The 18,783-nt window shown below is 42.8% G+C and overlaps 1 protein-coding gene across 1 annotated transcript in view; it reads left to right on the top strand.

The window, feature by feature from the left end:
* The window catches only part of CBL (Cbl proto-oncogene, E3 ubiquitin protein ligase), a 33,448-nt gene extending 18,567 nt beyond the window's left edge, over nucleotides 1-14,881 (top strand). Inside the window, 13 exon segments of the mRNA XM_009707099.1 lie at nucleotides 155-311; nucleotides 1,841-1,962; nucleotides 2,985-3,122; nucleotides 3,935-4,022; nucleotides 4,573-4,704; nucleotides 5,135-5,338; nucleotides 6,854-6,985; nucleotides 8,068-8,445; nucleotides 9,392-9,486; nucleotides 10,001-10,156; nucleotides 10,634-10,737; nucleotides 11,203-11,397; nucleotides 14,039-14,881. Of these exon segments, the coding sequence (XP_009705401.1) occupies nucleotides 155-311; nucleotides 1,841-1,962; nucleotides 2,985-3,122; nucleotides 3,935-4,022; nucleotides 4,573-4,704; nucleotides 5,135-5,338; nucleotides 6,854-6,985; nucleotides 8,068-8,445; nucleotides 9,392-9,486; nucleotides 10,001-10,156; nucleotides 10,634-10,737; nucleotides 11,203-11,397; nucleotides 14,039-14,319 (2,182 nt within the window). The 3' untranslated portion in view covers nucleotides 14,320-14,881.
* The last annotated feature ends 3,902 nt before the right edge of the window (nucleotides 14,882-18,783 follow it).

Below are 18,783 nucleotides of genomic sequence, written 5' to 3'. Positions count from 1 at the left end.
TGCTTGCATAGCATGAATAAATCTCTTGTGGCTGATTTTGATTTTCCTCTCCTCCATTATCACGAGGTGCATACTCACAAAAAAATCTGTAAGGTATGTACATGGTGGTGGTCTTCAGACGTATCACATTTACAGATGGCTTGATTTTCCCCAGGACTATCGTTCCTTGGAAGAGCTTCCGTCAGGCCTTGCATGAAGTGCATCCAATCAGCTCAGGGCTAGAAGCCATGGCCCTGAAGTCAACGATTGACTTGACGTGCAATGACTACATTTCAGTATTTGAATTTGATATCTTCACACGACTTTTTCAGGTAAGAATTGAGGAATGTGAATCACTCAAATGTGTCTCAGTGCTTCAGGTTAAACTCTCTCCCCAGGACAAACTATATTTTACACACTAAAATGACATTATTTATGCTGTAACGGACTTGGTTGTCTTGCCCTTCATCCCCTAAACAGCTCTAGTAGTACCCTAGGACCCTATATTGCAGTAAAAGTGTATGATACTTCCAGCTGTAGAACAAAAAATTGTCGAAATATATGCTGCAACTGTAAGGCACATTCAGTATCCTCCCATGAATCAGTTTTTCCCTTTCAAAGCTCACTTTTAGACTGAAGTTCTGACACAATTTCTGTAAGCCAGGAAATGTGAAGCTTAGTTTTATCACTCTGTCTTTCCTTGTCCTGTTCTTTCTTGTCAGACTTATTTTCCATTGGGAGGGCGTGTTCAGGATGGAGCGCAAGCATGGAAATTTGGGCTTCCTAGCTTTTGAACTGACACAGCCAGGATGTTGTGGACATGTCTGTGTTCTGTGCAAGACAAATATCTATATTACTGAAGTGATAGTAATAGGTAAAATTCTAACCCACAGTCTTTAATAGTGCTAAACTCAAAAGCACAGCTTCTGATGGTGTGATTGGGTATTTACAAGAACAAACACTTACTTCTTTGGCTCTGACTTGCCTTTTCCCATGTGATAGGGTGGGTTGTAATTAAGATATGTCTAGATGAAAAATTCCCATGTTCGGTGTTGCAATGTAGCTGATCTCATTCAGTCCTTTTTCCAACTATAGTACATAAAGAGCAAGTTAAGAGTTTCTGCAGTTTCCAAGAGATGCAAAATTCTTAGGGAGAGCTCATACCTTCTTTTAGACAATTTGAGAAATTTGGAAAAATTGGATGAGATTTAGACACCCAAGCCCTTCTCAGGATTGACAGCTTTCAAATGATTGTTATGACTTTTTATGCATCATTTTAAGGAATATTTGACACGTATGTGCTGGTTTATTTATTCAAATCTTAGACTAGCCAGTAATCCTTGCCACACCCAAGAGACGTTAGATGGTTAAGGAACAGTCACAAGCATCTTACACACAGTGAAACTGAAACAGAGAGGGGAGGTCACTTTCCTGAGGCTGTGCAGGAAGTCGGTGTTACAGATCAGAGTACTCATGGTTTCTGGTCCTGTGTGTAATCTTATTAAACTCCTATCTTTATCCCTGTCTCAGGAATGAGTCATTTTCTCTGCAGAAGCAGCACAAATTGGTAACTATTCTTGAGCTGTCTTTTTGTGACCTCAGTGACTTCTCCCTTAGCCTTTATTAAAGGAGTTCTGATTAAGGTCTGTCTTAGGTGATGTTTTTATCACTGACAAGAGAGAAACTGAAATGCTAAGGCTGCTGCATGAGAATGTAAGTTTTAGTTCCTCTACTGGATTTATGGTGGGATAAGAAACCTGCTTCTTTAACTGAAGAACTGATCCCTTTGATTAAGAAATATTGTATGTGTTGATAGCCTTTAGAAGTGCATGGTTAATATATTTCTTTGTTGTTTCTATAGCCATGGTCCTCTTTGCTCAGGAACTGGAATAGCCTAGCGGTGACTCATCCTGGTTATATGGCATTCCTAACATATGATGAGGTGAAAGCCCGGCTTCAGAAATTCATTCACAAACCTGGCAGGTTAGTGCTTGGCAGTGGTGGCTTTTTTGATTGCTCTTACTAACATTGCTGATCACTGCGCTGACTGAGGAGATTGGTTTTGTTTTGTCTTTGTCCTCAGAAACTTAAACTGTGAAAAACCCTAGCTTGCCCTGTATTTGGAGATTATCCTCTGTGTGGTGACTTACCTCCTGCCCACCCCCCCAGTTGTCACAAGAGCTCCCTCAGGCACGAGCAGAATGCAGAGGCAGACACTGCCAGAGTGAGCATAAACGGTGGGCTGTTTAAGACGAAGAATAAGGCAATGTATCTCTAGACCCCATAACTTTCTGATGTATATGCATAAAACCAGGACAGCTGAGAGGATTGCAGCCACTGGAAGCAGTGCATACATTAGAAGCCAACTTCAGACAGACAAAGCAGCTGACATGTATTTGCTGTGGCAGAAAGCAGCATGGTAGGCAGAGTAGGCTGCAAGGTCATGCTGCAGGCGGGGTACACTTCAGAGGCTGTGGGAGGACCACGCATGCTTCTCAGGAGACTGTGGACCTGAGCAGTTTTGGACTGCCTAATGTTCTGGGCAGAACTTGGCCTAATGCAACAGGGCTAACAGATTTCTCTTTATGCAGGAAGGGCCAAGTGTTCATTTCTGGAGGTTGTTACTATGCGATTAGTTGTGTGCTGGTTTTAAAAACAGAAACCTTGTGTAGTCTGTTTGTTGGTCTTGTTGTTTGTTGGGTTTTTTTAAAGTTATTTTGAAACAAAAGATTTTAAGGATGCTCACTTTTCTTACTCTGGATTCTGGGTTTAATTTCACCTGGAAGCCAGTGCTTGGATGATTTTCTCACTTCGTATCAGATTGCAAGACTCTTCTTTGATCTGCCTGGGGGTAAACTGAGGAAAACTGGTATAAATCATCAGGTTATTCCTACTAGTTTTTGTTTGCTGTCTTAAGATAGCCAGACAAAGGCTGCCTACTTGACATTTAATCTTTTCTGTCTGTTCCAGTCCAAACTGAAGTTTCTTTTCCTTTGTGTTTTTAGTTATATTTTCCGATTGAGTTGTACACGACTTGGTCAGTGGGCCATTGGCTATGTCACTGCAGATGGGAACATTCTTCAGACAATCCCCCACAACAAACCTCTTTTTCAAGCACTGATTGATGGCTTCAGGGAAGGCTTGTAAGTAACTTTATCAAAATTTTTTGCCCTTTTGCCCTTTTTCACTGTTTGTTTTATAAATCTTAATCCTGTGGTGAGGTCTTAAAGTCAGGTGAATGGTAAAACGTACGCTCTGGGTTCATCACACATTATCTACTTTACAGGAGAGGCAGCATGTTCCACAGGTCAAGCAATCACTCTTGACATCACTGAGCCCCTTCTGGACATCTCTCAGCTCTTCCTTTTTATTTAGACCTTGATTCAGCAAAACAGTTCAGTTGTGCGAATAGTCACATTGGTGTCAGTGGAATAATTAATATGCTTAACCGTTTTGGCACTCAGGAATACTCAGAGGGCTATCTTTTGCACTGGAGAGTTGCACTGTCCTTTGCAACAGCAGACAATAAGTGTGCGTCAGTGTTTCCCTTGTCAGATTCTTTTCCAGTCCTTAATTTGAACCACCGCAACTGATATTATGATGTCAGTTTTCTTACTCTGGATATTACAGTTTCACTATAGGATGATTTAAGAAGAGTAGTCTGGGACCATAATATCATGTTTAAAGTAAAATTCGCTGCCAGGAGGGAAAACAAGCTGCTTTTTGTTTTAAGAATGACATGTTTGGATTTTGTATGATAGTAAAATTCTTCCAAAACTTCTTTTGAATTCAGAATACCTTGAGTTCCCACCCCTCGCTTCTCACCCTCATTCTTTCTTTCCTCCATCATTCCCAAAAGAAACCTTATATGTGTGTTCATGTGTGTGTATATATGCATGTGTGTATATGCACATACAGAGAGGGAGATCTTTTTTTTTTCCCCGACTGCTTACAGTTATTTATTTCCCGATGGCCGGAATCAGAATCCTGACTTGACTGGCTTGTGTGAGCCCACACCTCAGGACCACATTAAAGTTACACAGGTGAGCAAAATATTCTATCCCATCAGACTCACTAGCTTTCTTCCTAATTTTTAGCCTCCTTAGTTGTTTATACAATTCTGTCATACTTGGTATCCCCAAGAGTGGTTTTTAAGGCTAATGGATTGTATTTTACAGGAGTTGCAGAAATCTTTGAATGGTAGGGATGGGCAGAGGAGATTGCAAAGGTTAGGTAAAGCTTTATGCAGGGCTGACAGATTTAAAGATTTTTTTTTTTTTTTTAGAATGTTTTACCAAATATTCATGGTTTTGTACCATTCAGCATGTCTTGAGCCCTGCTTTCCTAGGCTGTTCTTGGGACACCTAAATGAAAATGTTGTATAACTTGAAGTCTACTTTGTTCAGAGCTTGACAGATGTATCTAGTACATAAAATTATAGTGAAATCTTTGCAGACTTCTGTTCTCCTTTGCACTGTGTTCTTCTGTTTGGAATTTTTTTTTCCTGCAAATCTTGTGTGGGTTTCTTGTAGCTATAACTAATCACGCTTGTTATTTTGCAGTATCAACCATGTCTGTCTCTCTTTCCCCAAGGAACAATATGAATTGTATTGCGAGATGGGCTCCACATTTCAGCTGTGTAAAATATGTGCTGAAAATGACAAAGATGTGAAGATTGAACCATGCGGCCATCTGATGTGCACGTCCTGTCTCACTGCATGGCAGGTGAGGCATTGCCTCTTGTTCATCTCTCTGAGTGAAGCTAGTTGCTCTTTTATAAAAGCGGTACATTCTCTTCTCAAAACTCTTCAGTTTCCTTCAGGTGTGGAGATAAGATAGCATAACTGAGGACATAAGATCATAGTTCAGTAATATCAGTGCATCAGTGCCAGCTTCACCAGCACAGAGAGAAGCTGGTTAGATGCCTGATTTCTTAATCTAGGAATAGGCAAGAAGTGCAAGGACTTGCTAAAAAGCTGTTTTTCTACTTCAGAGAGAAAATACTCCAGATTTGTAGCACAGCTTGCCTTTCTGTCTTCCTCTCAGTTGAAAGGTACCTGCCAAAATGCAGGTTTAAATCTCTTTGTGTATAAACTATGTGTTTAATTTCTGCATCATAGTGGCTGTTGTAACAGATCTCTACTCTTCCCTGAAGGAATCAGAAGGCCAGGGTTGTCCTTTTTGCCGCTGTGAGATCAAAGGCACGGAGCCAATTGTAGTAGATCCATTTGACCCCAGAGGAGGAGGAGGATTATCACGGCAAGGGGCAGAAGGAACTCCCTCACCCAATTATGATGATGATGATGACGACAGAGCTGATGATTCCCTCTTCATGATGAAAGAACTCGCTGGTACCAAAGTAAGGTCACCAGAGTGTGTTGTAGCAGATGTGACAGTATGTACAAGGACTGCATGCTCTCCATCAATTTTCTGTGGTCTTAATGATTTGTGCATGTGAGGGTTGTCAGACCTTATAACAGAAAATATTTTACTCGATCTGGAAAACAGGAATTTAGGTTCAGTATTGCCAGTTCAGTTCACACTGTCAGTTCTATTGAGCAATGGCGATCACACTTTGAAATCTTTCATCTTTTGTGTGTTGTCTTGAAAGAATCCTTAGAAGGGTGAAAAGGCTAGCTTGACATATCGGAATGCAAGATCTGGGGTTATAACGCTTCTCTGCATGCTTACCAATGCTGCTTTTGATTTATTAGCCATAGTTCACCCATATCAGCAAAAAAATTCATCCATTTTCCCCAGTGATGAATACAGCCAACCAGATACAGTCTTCCCAAGGTCCTGATGACTAACTGGGTAGAGGGCAGGGTATTTTGCTGAGGAAGTCAATTTGACTGTCATCTTTTTATATGGTGTCTGATAAATTTGTATAATAAAGGTGTGATAACTCTCTGCCATTAGTGTTACTTCCTTCCAGGAGATGCATACAAGACAGACATTCTTTATGGATCCCTGCATGTTTTTTTCTAAAAGCTCATTGCTGCTCTTGCACACCTGCACTTAGCATTGTTTTACTGCATAGGGAAGAGGGTTAGAATTTGGCTAATTTTTAATAGTTGAATTCACTAAAATAAGCTGCCTTTCTGGTCAGAAAGAATTTCTGGTCATGTTTCTCTTTAGCTTCCACCCTGTGAAATAGTGTACTAAACAGTAAACTGTATTCCTGGAGGTGGTTTCTGTGTACATAGCTTGGGGAAGCAAAGCAGTTTCCTCAGTATGACATCCTGTTGTGGTTTGCAGTAGGCTAGTACTCTGTATTTGCTGGCATTAGTGAGTTCAAACCTGTGTAAGCTTTTCAAAGTTAGAAAGCGCTGGCCTTGCTTGTAAAATAAACTTTATGAAAAAGGGAAGAACAGACACTATTCTGATTTGTTAGGTGGAAAAACAGCTTTCCAGGGACAAAAATGGAGGGTTTAGTACACACTAGTGACTGCTGCAACAGCCACGACACTGTAGTCAAGGTAGTTTGCACAGTGCCTGCAGTGATAAGTAGATTTTGCAGCAGATCATGCCCTCTTGCGTCAAAAAGAAAAGAAGCTTGCTCCTCCTCAGGGCCCAGTAAGGCAGGTTTGTTACTTCAGCAAAACAGCTTGTCTTTTATTGTGCTAAGTGTGCGTTTTCAGCTGTGTGCCACAGCTAAGCCCACTGGTGATCTTCAAGGCTTGCTGCAAGTCAAACGCTGTTATGCTGTGAAATTGACTTCATTTACTGGTGTATGGTTGTTACTAATACAGCAATTTGTTACCAATAGTGATATTGAAGACAGTACAAGTCACCGAGCTTGAAAGCTTCTCTAGAGAAAAAGAGTTCTGCTGGATTTTGTCATTTGTTGATTTTCCCATTCTTTGTTTTTCAGGTTGAGCGTCCTCCTTCTCCGTTCTCAGTAGCTCCACAGGCCACCCTTCCTCCCGTGCCACCGCGACTGGATCTTTTGCAGCAGCGAGTGTCCAATCCACCTGGCGCTTCCAGTCCTGGGACCACTTCAAAGGTCAAACACACTGTTTGCCCTTTCAGCTGTGATTTTGATGGGGCAGGCAGGAAGAATAGCATTCTGGTGAACGCTACAAGTTCTCTATGACATCCCTAATTACTTTCACGCAAGACTTTTTCTTCTTCCTTTTCTGTAGTCCTGCTAGGCTGCTTTCCTTCCATTCCCTACAAGAGCCCAGTCAGTCCTGAAAGCGAATGCTTCCTTCTGGAATCCATGGTAGGATAGCTGTTTAAAGGGCCTGTCTTTTCTTCACATTTGTCCATGCAATTGCTAGAAAGAAGCCAGTCCTAAGCTGAAGTACTTGCCCACTTAGCAAGTTATTACCAATATCTTCACTGGTTTTCAGCCTCAGCCACTGCTGCCTATGCTCTTTGGAGCTGCATTTATGGGCTTGCGTTTTGTTCTAGCTAGCAGGCTAGATATGGGAAGGTGTCGTATTCCTGTCCCAACTTTTCTTCACAAATTTTTCCATCGAGCATTTTTTCAGATAGAAAACTAAGGAAGGAATAAAATGTGTGTGATTAGGAGAGATTAACTGGTTTTCTGATTAACTAGCAGAAGGCAGTGCTATGATCTTGGTGGCATTTGGTCATTGGCTCTTGAGATGTAGCAATGGTTCTTCAGCTGGTTTGGATGAAGTAATGAAATTATGCTTGAAAGTTCAGACAGAAGAAAATATCAATTTCTCTGAATATTCATTGCCGAGTGATCAGTGTTAACTTGTATAAATAACCCACAATTGAATCATTTTTTTAAATGATGGGTGTCCTTTGTTTGGAATCCAATCTAATGCTGCTGTAGGTTGTTTTTTTTCCTTCAAGAAAAATAATCTGGGGTGTTTAGTGCCTATCTGTAGCGGCATGTAGTTACTGTATTATCTCTTCAAGCTTGTAGAGAAGGTGACTCTGGTGAGTTAATTTGTGGAGATGTGGAGAGTTATCTCCACATCCTTTAAGATAATTTCTTGTAAAAACAGATAAAACCCAAAACTCACCCTTCTGGCACCCGCCTCCCTCCTTTTTATGTTTTGTGGCTAGACACCTTTGTTAAGCAATGTTTTACATTCTTCTGCCTTCCAGGCTGCACCTGGTACTCTTCACAAGGATAAACCTTTGCCGATCCCACCCACGCTCAGGGATCTCCCGCCGCCACCGCCTCCAGACAGGCCACATTCCATTGGGACTGAAGGTCGACCTCAGAGACGTCCCCTGCCCTGTACGCCAGGAGACTGTCCTTCGAGAGACAAACCACCCCCTGTGCCCTCCACCCGTCAGGTGGATCTATGGCCATCCAGGCCGATTCCAAAAGCCCCATCTGTAGCTCTCAGCCCTGGTGACCCTTGGGCTGGGAGAGAACTGTCAAACAGGCACTCGCTTCCCTTTTCCTTGCCCTCTCAGATGGACTCCAGGGCTGACAGCCACCGGCTTGGGAGCACGCTCAGCCTGGACAACCCAGTGGTGAGTAGGCCTGTTGGAGATGAAGGTAATCTGTGAGGAATTAAGTCTTCCCAGGTGCCCTCTTCTCATAGTTTACATCTGAATAGGGCGATCTTGTGCCAAGGGAGAGATGGAAAGGAGCTGGTGAATGCCCGGCAAGGGAAAATAATGGGAGGATTTCTTAGGGAAGTGCTTTTGTTCCTCTTGGGAGCAACGCTGAAGTCCCAGTTTGAGCAGTCGTGAGCCACAATTTCGTGATCATTGTTCACTTTCAGTTTTGAAAAACTGAGAATGTTTTGTATTGGGAGCTGGTGCACTGAAAAAGTGTAATTTACTCTTCTGATTTTTCAGTCCTGAAAAACCTACATGCAGTATCTATGATTAGTTTAACACAGTAAAATCTGAGTTAAATTTGGGTTTGTTACTGTTAGCGATGTCATGATGTATAACTTTGTAGTCCAACATATTGTTCTCTAAAAGAAATCCCAGGCAGTTTTGCTTTCTTTGATTCCATTCCCCTAATTTTTCTTTCTAAAACCTCCAGCTTTCTAAAATCTAAAGCAAGTGCATTTTTAGCCAGATTGTCTAAGAAGATGACACCTGCACAGTTGTCATTCTGTCTCTGTATGTGTGTGCTTGTCTGCATGCTTTTCCTCGTATCCCCCAATTTGGCCTTTTGACCTATTTCAGCTGAATTTGCCAAACTGTTGGAGTCTCAAAAGATACGAAGTTCCTGCAGTTTTTGTGTAAACAAGCTGTTGGCTATAGGAGAAAAACCCTGCTTCTGCCCTCACTGAGGGAGAACTGTCACAGAACTGCTGGATTTCTAAGGTGTCAGTAAATGCTTTCAAATAAATGAAGATGCTTCATTCCCCCAGAGGATGTGTTGAATTACTGGCTGACAACTTTGCAACTACACCGGTCTATGTGGGGTTTCTGATTCGTGGTTTGGAATTTTTTCTTTCAGAGCTTGAACAGCGGTCCACCAACAACCTCAGAGTGTGAACACCCCAAAATTAAACCCTCCTCGTCTGCCAATGCAATCTACTCCTTAGCTGCCAGGTCTGTTGTTTTTTAGCAAGAGTGTGCTTCTATAACTTACAGAGTGGTAATCGTAGGGCTCTCTCCATGCTCGTGCCAAGGGCAGAATTTGACACAACTCTGTCAGCCTTAGTTTCAACCTCTGACAGATTCAAAATACACAATCTAGATAAAGTAGATGAAATCAGCATCCCAACGATCTGTGGATACTGGTGGTAATTAACCTTGGCTGTGGCAGTAGGAAATAGGCTACAGTTGCCATTAGCTCTTCTATGAATTCACTTCTGAGTTGGTCTTTACGTGAAGTAGGTGATATATGATATTATCAGCTTCCTTGTGCATAATGACCTTGTGCCAGTGGGACCTTGCAGCTGGGCTGCTGAGAATCCTGAAAGCCAGGTTATTTTTTCAGACAGGATCACTGTAAGATGGCTGCTTGTTACTTCTGCTGTGGATTTTAAAGGCCACTTTGATATTAATTAGATTCGGCATAAATGTTTTTCTGATGTTTATATCTTGCTCCTTCTGCCTCCAGACCACTGCCTGTACCAAAACTGCCTCCTGGGGAACAGTCTGAAAGTGATGAAGACACTGAATACATGTCACCATCCTCTCTGCCTGTGGTGCCTCCAGGTCCTGCTGTACAAAAACCAGAGATCAAAATGCCTTTGGAAATGACTCAGAGTTTACGGTGAGATTCTGTTTGTATGTACTGTTCTTCCTCCTCACAGTTCTGGGAAAGCATGAGATTTTGCTTGCTCCGTTTGCTGAATTCCCTCAGTGATATTCACCAGATCTAGACTAACATAGCTAACTGTAAATGAAATGTGACTACTGCTCTTCTGCAGAATCCTTACACAGTATTAAAGGAATTAGATAACCACTCCCCCGTCTTGCTGCTGGTAACCTTTTGAGAGGAGCAGCAACTGAAATTTAAAATTCTATTAAAAGATTGTATTCTGGTGATATCAATTAAACTCTTTCAAGCTGATATGCTATATTGCAATAGACATTACTAGAGCATTTTCTGGAACAAATATTCTTTGCCAGAACAGTGGTGACTTCACTTTGAAGCAGGGATCTGTGCAGGATCTCAGTCACAGAGACTAGGTGGTGGTGGTTGACCACTGTCATGTGTCTGAAGGGAAATATATGTTCTCTCCCTCAGAGTTTTAGATTGCGACCAGCAGACAGATGGCTGTATGTATGAAGCAATGTACAACATTCATTCCCAAGTAGCATCCTCTGCTTTCGAGACTGTCAACACTTCTGGTGAGTGGGTGTGCTAAAAAAAAATGGAGGAACCGGGGTACAATGAATTGGTCTCAGTCCCAGTTGGAACAGCATTTTAGGCTAAATTAAATGTTACTTGCTTTCACTGTTAAAATAGCTAGCATGCATGTGGAGACATCTGGGTCAGTGTACTGCAGACTGCATGCGGGAATGTTGTTGAGAAGCCTAGTTAGAAGGCACCTAAAAAATACGCAACAGTTGCTAAAAAAAATTGCTGTTTTGAAGATCTTTTTTTTTTCTGGGCAGCAGTTGTCAGCCCACATCTATCATATTTTTAATCTAATACTACCTTCTGGAAAGAGCTTCCATTGAACATGGGGTTTTGGCAGCAAAACCTTAGTTCCGTCTCCTATCAATGTTTGAGGACTACAGGGGAACAGAGTCTGCCTTGAGAGACAGAGGCTCTGTTCAGTCCCAGAGCTCAGAATGTGCCTCTTATTCTAGATGAAGGGGATCTGCCAGCAGCCACGGCAGCAGCCACTACCAGCAACGGCCCTGAAGAGTCAGAAAATGAAGAAGATGGCTATGATATACCCAAACCACCGCTACCAGTTGCTATTGCTCGTCGCACACTATCTGATATCTCCAATGCCACGCCTGCCTTCAGCCGAATGTCTTTGGAAAATGACCCTGTAACAGGTTAGAGAACACTCGTACTCCTCATGTTGTAGTGGCTACTGATGGCTTGCTATGCATGTTTGAAACTCCTGTCACTCACTCAAGGTTTTGTATGTAAACTGTAAAATCAGGCTTACAAGGCAGAATTACACTAGTGCTTAGGTGTTTGGTTTGACTTACAACTTGAAATGCACTGCCTTGGTCATTTAATCACTGAGCTAGCAAAGCACATTTAGATCACAGTTAGGAAAAGCTTTCCTGAGCTTAAAGGATATTCCTTAAGCCACTGTTTCCTACAGGGTATGGCTTATCTTTTGTACCAGGGCATACCAGGGCATGAAACAGAACTTCAGAACATTACTGCTTGTCACTGTTGCAAGCAAAAGATGACATGGCTGGCCTTGCACAGCTTGTCTGGCTCAGTCTTGGCTGCGGTTGTTGCCAGCAGATGGCACAAGTGTCCTGTCTGATGCTGTCAGTTCCTTTGAGCAAGGACCTGGTGGCTCAGCCAGGTCAGCTTTTTGTCCCTGGGGAGTAGAGGACATCTTGTCCTTCTGGCTGCAAGGCACATCCTCTGAGGGAAAAACTAAAGCCTCATCTCTTCAAGAGCCTGTCTGAATAATGCTTGACTTACTCCCTACAACTACCCAGCAGCTCTAAAGGAAACTCTGAAACTCTTCCTGTTGGGGGCCTTTCAGTATGTCTGAACACCCTGGTGATTTGCCAAGGAAGAGGAGTGAGTTTCTTGTTCCTTCTGAAGGTAGACGGGAGGCAGAGCCTCCTGTACCCAGGACCACTTGCCCCAGTTAGTCTTCAGTTCACCTGCTTCATCACTTCCCCTTCCCTGAACTTGCCCGTCTTCAGTGCAGAGGAGAGTTTACTAGTACAGAGAAGTTTATTAGCTTTTGCCACTCACCCCTGCTTCCCTCCTCACTTTTTAAGTCTGTCACTGTGTTTGTAGAATGTGACTGACAGGGATAAGAAGGGGCAGAGAGAACTCGCATCCCCCTCTGAGATGAAGTACTGAGCTTAATCATTGATGCTTCTTTGTTCCCACAGCCCTGAAATAACAGTGCTGTTGTCCTGCTTTGTAATGTTAGGAGATCTGCTAATGAAAAACTGCTGTGGAAATGCTGATTGTTACTGCTTTGGGAAGCATATGCAGTTTTCTGAAACACTGAGTATTGGCTTCCGCTGAAGCCTGATGTTAATCAAGCCTGACTAGTAGGGGATACATTTTGGCAGATGTATGTTCTCATGCATTGTGCCCGACAATTTAGTTTCTTAATCATTTACGAGAAAATACTGTGCTAGTAGTTGTCCTTTCAAATTGACCCATGGTCTCTGAAATTTGGTCCAGTTCAACCTGAAGCAGCTATTTCAAAGACAGTTTGGCGGAGAGAAGTGGGTAGTCCTTTTTCTCAAATGTACAAGAAGATTTTTATGTGTAAGAAGCTTGTACTTTGAAGATTGGGGAGTTGAACTGCATCATGGATGGTGAGGAAGCTTCAATTAATTTGTTTCCTGAAGAGCCTTCTCTGTCTTAGTGGTTTTGGTACAAGTTTTTCAGAAAGGCTCCACAATGACTGCTTCTTTTCTGACCAGTGCTGTAGTGTCCGCTCTTAAAAAGGGATTGTTGTACTGCTAGAGAACTCTATCTTGAGTGCCTTGAGGAGTTTCTCCAGAAGATGAATAAAACTTTCTTTAAGGTGATGTTAAATATTCAGGCAGAAAAGTTTCCTGTGATTTGCAAAGTAGGAAAAAATGCTTTCTGCAGTGATACAGGTGGTTAGAACTCAGAAATTATCAGATGTTGGATTAACACATTAAGCAGTGTGTTTTTTCTCCAAGGCTTTAGCTAAATCCTTGAGGGTGTTTGTTGTATCATTTGGTTTATTGGCTATTCTTTTTCCTTCCCAGGAGTAGTGCATGATGTGGCTGCTGGCAAGTAACACAGCTGAATAACTAAGACGAAAGGCAGAGCAGGCTGAGGTTACTGCTCTGCCATAGCTGCCAGCCATTAGGTAGGGTGAGCGTCAGCAGGAGCTCTTGTAGATGGCCCTGGCCTGCTGATGGGCTGGCAGAGGAAGAGGAACAGACCCTTCAGAGAACATAATTCAGTTGCTGGAGCAATTGTGGTGGATGCGTTGTAACTGATAAATCTGGTTTTGTGCATCCCCTGCCTCAGCATGCTGCAATGTGGACAACAGTTCTGTCAGGAGAGATCAGCATCTGGACAGTTAAACTGGGGGTTGCTGTCTGATTCTAGAAGGAAATGGGATATTTGATAAAGTTGTGTATTCTCTGTGTCATTGTTTCCCAGCAGGTCTCTGCTTCTTATTCTAAGGCTGATATCTGAGCTCTGCTCACATGCACACGTATATTCCTTGTCAATTTTTTTCTACTTATGTGGTCTTATCTTAATAAATGAGCCTGATGTGGCCTCCTATTAAGAAAAACCTGCATAGCTGTTTTTGCACAAGAGGGGAAGCTGAGCTAATCTGTACCGTTGTGTGAGAGGATAGGCTGTGTGGAGAAAGCGGCATAGCTTTCAGTGGCATGTTTTTGAAGTGCCATTTATCAGTCTAATGTCATTCCCACTTTGTGGCAAGCAAGAATGACATGCCCTTTTTTGAAGTGATGCATTTGTTTCTCCTTCCAGGTTTTTCAGATGGCTCTCAAGTTCCAGAAAGGCCACCAAAGCCACTACCACGGAGAATAAATTCTGAGCGGAAAGCAGGGAGCTGCCAAACGGGTGGAGCCAGCAGTGGGACCAGTGCGTCACTGCAACTCTCCAGTGAGATTGAGAATCTAATGAGCCAAGGCTACTCATATCAGGACATTCAGAAAGCACTGGTCATAGCACATAACAATATTGAAATGGCCAAGAATATTCTCCGGGAGTTTGTTTCCATTTCCTCCCCTGCGCATGTGGCCACATAGCACATTACCTCCACACCTACAACTTCTGTGGACCAACTGTCTGGGCAGCTGTAGCCCAGCAACGCACCAAAGGGGAAGGGGGTTCCTTTAGAGACTTCGTGCTGAGGTCAGTCCTGCCTCTTAAGAGAATCAGTTATCAGGTTTTTGTGGTTCCAGATTTCAAAGCAGTGGAATGAAATGGAGCAGAATGGTGTTTTATACAGTGTATGTCTTGGAGTCCTTCACCCCTACCTCTTGTTTGAGAGAACAGATTTATTTCCAGGGTGTTGGCAGAGAAAGGTATCGCAACAAGGGATCCCTGAGCTGATGCCCTGGAGGCTAGGGGAAGTGTTTTGTGCTGTGAATTCTAAGTGAATGCTCTGAGAAACAGTCTCGAGGTCAGTGTGGTGTGTCCTGTGGTTCATGGTACTAGGTTTGGATCTGTTTGCTGCTGTGTGTCTGGCTCAGGCTTTTTAGAGCAGCTGGGAGGTCACTTTCTGCTGGGAATAAATAGGAGACCTTGGAAGAATCTTTTGATTGCTTCCTGTTTGCCATGGAGTTTCCCTCTTGCCTGTAATAATAGCATTTATTGCTTGTGATTCAAGTCCTCCCTTTTTTCCTGGAGACAGCATGACTAGCTTCTGTCAGGCATTGATCTTGACAGTGCTGGCAGTTGGATTTCTCTCGTATGTCTCCTCTTGCCAGCAGCACTGGCAGCACCAGATTCCAGGCAGCTAGACGTGCTGAAAGTTTTACGTGTTTTTGAGGGGTGGGAGAGGGTGGGAAGAATTTGAGTGAGAGCAAAGAACTGGCTGCTGCTTCTCGTTTTTCAGCCTTGAGCATTTTGTGCTTCAGTGCTCAAACTTGATTGTGGCCCTGCTGGGCTTGAGCAGCCGTCACTGGACAATCCCATGCGCTCTTTCTCTAGGAATGTTGCACCTGGTAAATACGATGTTTTATTTATCTTAATTGCATGGTGGCTGTCACAGATTAGTGGCCTTCACGCACATTCCATCATCTCCTTCAGAGAGCTTTTGCAGGAGCCAGCTGTCTTTGTGCCAGGCTGTTTTGTGGAATTGGTAGATGCAGCTGATGTATTTGTTGGTATCTTACCTGCTTTGCAGTGAAAGAAATGCAGCAGTTCTCTGCATGGCTATCAAAACAACATGGGGGCTCTTCTTTCCATTTCCATTACTCTAAGGTCTTGCCAGAGCTTGTGTTAAAACAGATCTGGGAAACTTCTGTATTTGTAAAATGATCACACAGCTTTAGAAGTCAGTACTCAACTGTTACTTTGAAAAAACCTGACTTGCATACTCAGCTACTTAACTCTGTTCATATATGCTTGATGTACGAGAAGTGTATGGTTCCCTTTGAGAGGATTTAAATCAAGTAGGCATATCCAGATCACAGCCTGACAGATGAACAAGTGCTCTGTGTACACTGAGAGGCTATTAGCCTTTTAAAGCATGTCTAGCATTATTTGCATCTCTCTAAGGGCACTAGACAAAGGGTTGCAACTTGAAATATTGTTGGAGTGATTATGGTGGTTGGATGAAGTTTAGCCTTTTAAAGAATCAGTAGGTGGGCCCACATCTCAGAGAAATGGCTTGCAATTGGTGGAGAGGACTTAACAAGTATTAGCAGAGGGAACTAAACATAAAGTGTTTGTTTTATGTAGAATATAGGCTTCTCTCTAGATCTACGGCTTTGTAAATTGATGCAGTGGGCTCCAGGCAGTTTAAAAGCATGAACTGTCTCTTTACTCCCTTCCTTTCTGTAGCAAAGAAAATGTTCTCTGAAACCGTAAGGAGATCTCCTGCAACACTTACAGGGCATCACCAGTGTTGCTATTTTGGGGCCAGGGCTGAAACTTGCAAGTGCAGCACACTGATGATATTTATGTCAGTGGGCATGGTGCTCTGCAGCGGTGCAGAGAGAGGTCAGGCGCAGTTAAGAGCAGGGTGTGGCCTTGGTGAAGGTGCTGAGTTGCAGAGAAGGTGATGTCAGTGCATATTGCACTCGGTGAAGAAGAGCTGTTCTTTTTCCTCTGCCCACATGTGCAACAGTCAGCGGTATCATGAACCAGTCCTGCTCCTTCTGTGTGAAGTGCTCTGCCAGTTATGCCTGGCAGCCTTGGTCAGTGTGCCTGAGAGCTTCTAGAGAGGCAAGCCCAGCACTGGTGCTGCTGAGGCAGGAACATGGCTCTGGTTGTTCTCTCAGTAGATCTGCATGTTACCCTTGTAAGCCTCAGCGACCAGTCCTAGTGTATGAGTTAATTCTGGCTTTGTCCTGGAGAACCAGGTAAAACCCCTTTTGTGAGGGAACACTACGGTTTTATTTCCCTCTTTTTTGTATTCTCTCCAGTGCTGCCACTAGCTCTGTGTTGGGTTTGGAGCCACTTTGTTTCTGACACGCTGTGTAAACTCAGTGCGAGCGTGTTCAAGTGTGGCGTGGGCCCTTGCCACTGCCAAGGCTGCGTAAGAGCCAAGTCCAGCCCGCTAGAAAGCCTTAACTCGTCTTGCACAGTGTATGTGATCAGACTGGTGATGCCCTGTCCCATACAAGCCCTTTATTACAGGCTTGCTGTAATGTTAAATTAAATCATGGCTAGCAGAGCTATTGCAGGCCTGTCTTTGGGATTTATGTGCCAAGAGATGTTCCAGGTATTAGAGATTAGAGGGAGCAATCTTTGTGGCATTTATCACTAATTTTTCTGCATGTGTCCTTTCTGTGCACTGTTTGTGTCTCAAACGGACTTAAGAAACTTAAGTCTTGGCTTTTCGTCCTTCGACATGTAGGCGTTTGCTAGTACCACTGAAGTGCAGCAGAGTCCTGACCATGTCTTACGGCTGTGCTCTGTGAAGTCAATCCAGGCACTGTATAGTGTATTTTTCTTCTTGTTCTTTCAGAAAGATAAGCCTAAGATTGATCTATGTTTTTTCCCCTTCACTTCCTTGATCTTTATTCTTAAGAAGCTAACATTATGATGCTACTTTAAAAAGAAAAAAGGAAAAAAAAACAAACCTCAAATGTCTAGTGCCTTCCTTAAGGGAATGCTGCATCACTAGGCTGGATCTGAGTATCCATCCCTCTGTGAAAATGAAGAGCCCAAACTAGACAAGCTGTCAAGATGCCTTTGAGCATGAAACTGCTCTGAAAGGAGCGAAAAGAAGGGGCAAGAAAGATGGGCAATTGTCACTTCAACTATGACACTGTGTTTTGTAGCATTTCAACTGTGGAGGTTTTCTACTTTACCTGTTACTAACAGTGACTCGTCTGGAGTGGTGCTGTACTAAGCTTGGTGTGAAGACTGTAGAATTATAGGACAGGATTGGTTTTGCTTGTAACAAAATATGAATTTGCTCATAAAAAATGCTGGGTTTCGTCCTACCTGTCAACCCTGGACAGGAAGCAGGCAGAAAACACTTTGTACAGTAACAGCCAGGCACAAAATGTGTGGGACCGGTATGTGTCTGCACCGCGAGCAGCAGGTAGCTGTGGAAAGCAGGCAAGTACCGTCTGTTCCGATTAGGGTTTCTGGCTGACTTAGTATCTTCAATGCCACTGTAGCTGAATGGGAATCTGAAGTGAGACGTATCCTGCCAGGGATGTGGTCAAACTTGTCTGCTGCAATGCCCTTGTGTGTCTGTCTCTGCAAGTGCTGCAGCTTGAGGCATAGAGTGTCTCTGCTGGGAACCAGCAGACTTGCTTTCACTATTACCGGCTTTTCTGCATGCCCTTCACTGAGCCCTTACCTTGGGGAGCCAGATAGGCTCGGAGTACAGCATGTTGCTTCATGCACTAGACCGATTACATTACTGTAGCTAATCTTGAGGCAGGGTCATTACTGTAGATGGGTTTTTTTTCAGTTGAGCAAGAAAAAATGCAACTCCCAGGGCACTTTCTTAAAGGTGCCACTTTAAAAATTAGTGGGGAAAAAGGACACTTATTTTTAAAGTTCCTAACAGAAATCTTTTTTGAAAGTCCCAGTGGGGGAGGAACAATTGTTCTTTCTCTTGAATGACAAATACCAATTTGTATAATATCAGTGTTAAAAATGTTGAGATTTTCACAAAATATTTTAAAAAGGTATAATAGTGTCATTAATATAAAAATATAATAGCAGTATTTAATCCTTTCAGATCTGTAAAGAATAAGGAAAAACAGAAGGTAAATATTCTTACAGAGAGTAGCTGAGCTTTAAGGTTCACTTGGTTTGAAGTCCTCATTTTGTTTGCAAATGCATTGTTAATGTTTAGAGGTTATACTAATGTTATTTATTAATTGTTTCCATTCTTGTATGCTGCCCACTAAGAGCTTCTTTTTTTGGGATTTCATTCACCTGTGTCAGTAAAAAGAAAACAAAACAAAGTTTTATTTTTAAATAAAATTTCCTTTGTTGTAGCATATCGTCTGTGTGGTGTTGGTTCTGTGAGTCCTGGAAAAAGAATATCCTGCTCAAGCCTGTCTCAGTCATCGTGT

The sequence above is a fragment of the Cariama cristata genome, unplaced genomic scaffold (genome assembly GCF_000690535.1).
Source record: "Cariama cristata isolate BGI_N322 unplaced genomic scaffold, ASM69053v1 scaffold19779, whole genome shotgun sequence".
Lineage (NCBI taxonomy): Eukaryota > Metazoa > Chordata > Aves > Cariamiformes > Cariamidae > Cariama > Cariama cristata.
The sequence above is the reverse complement of the archived record's forward strand: the minus strand, read 5'-3'. Positions and strand labels throughout refer to the sequence as shown.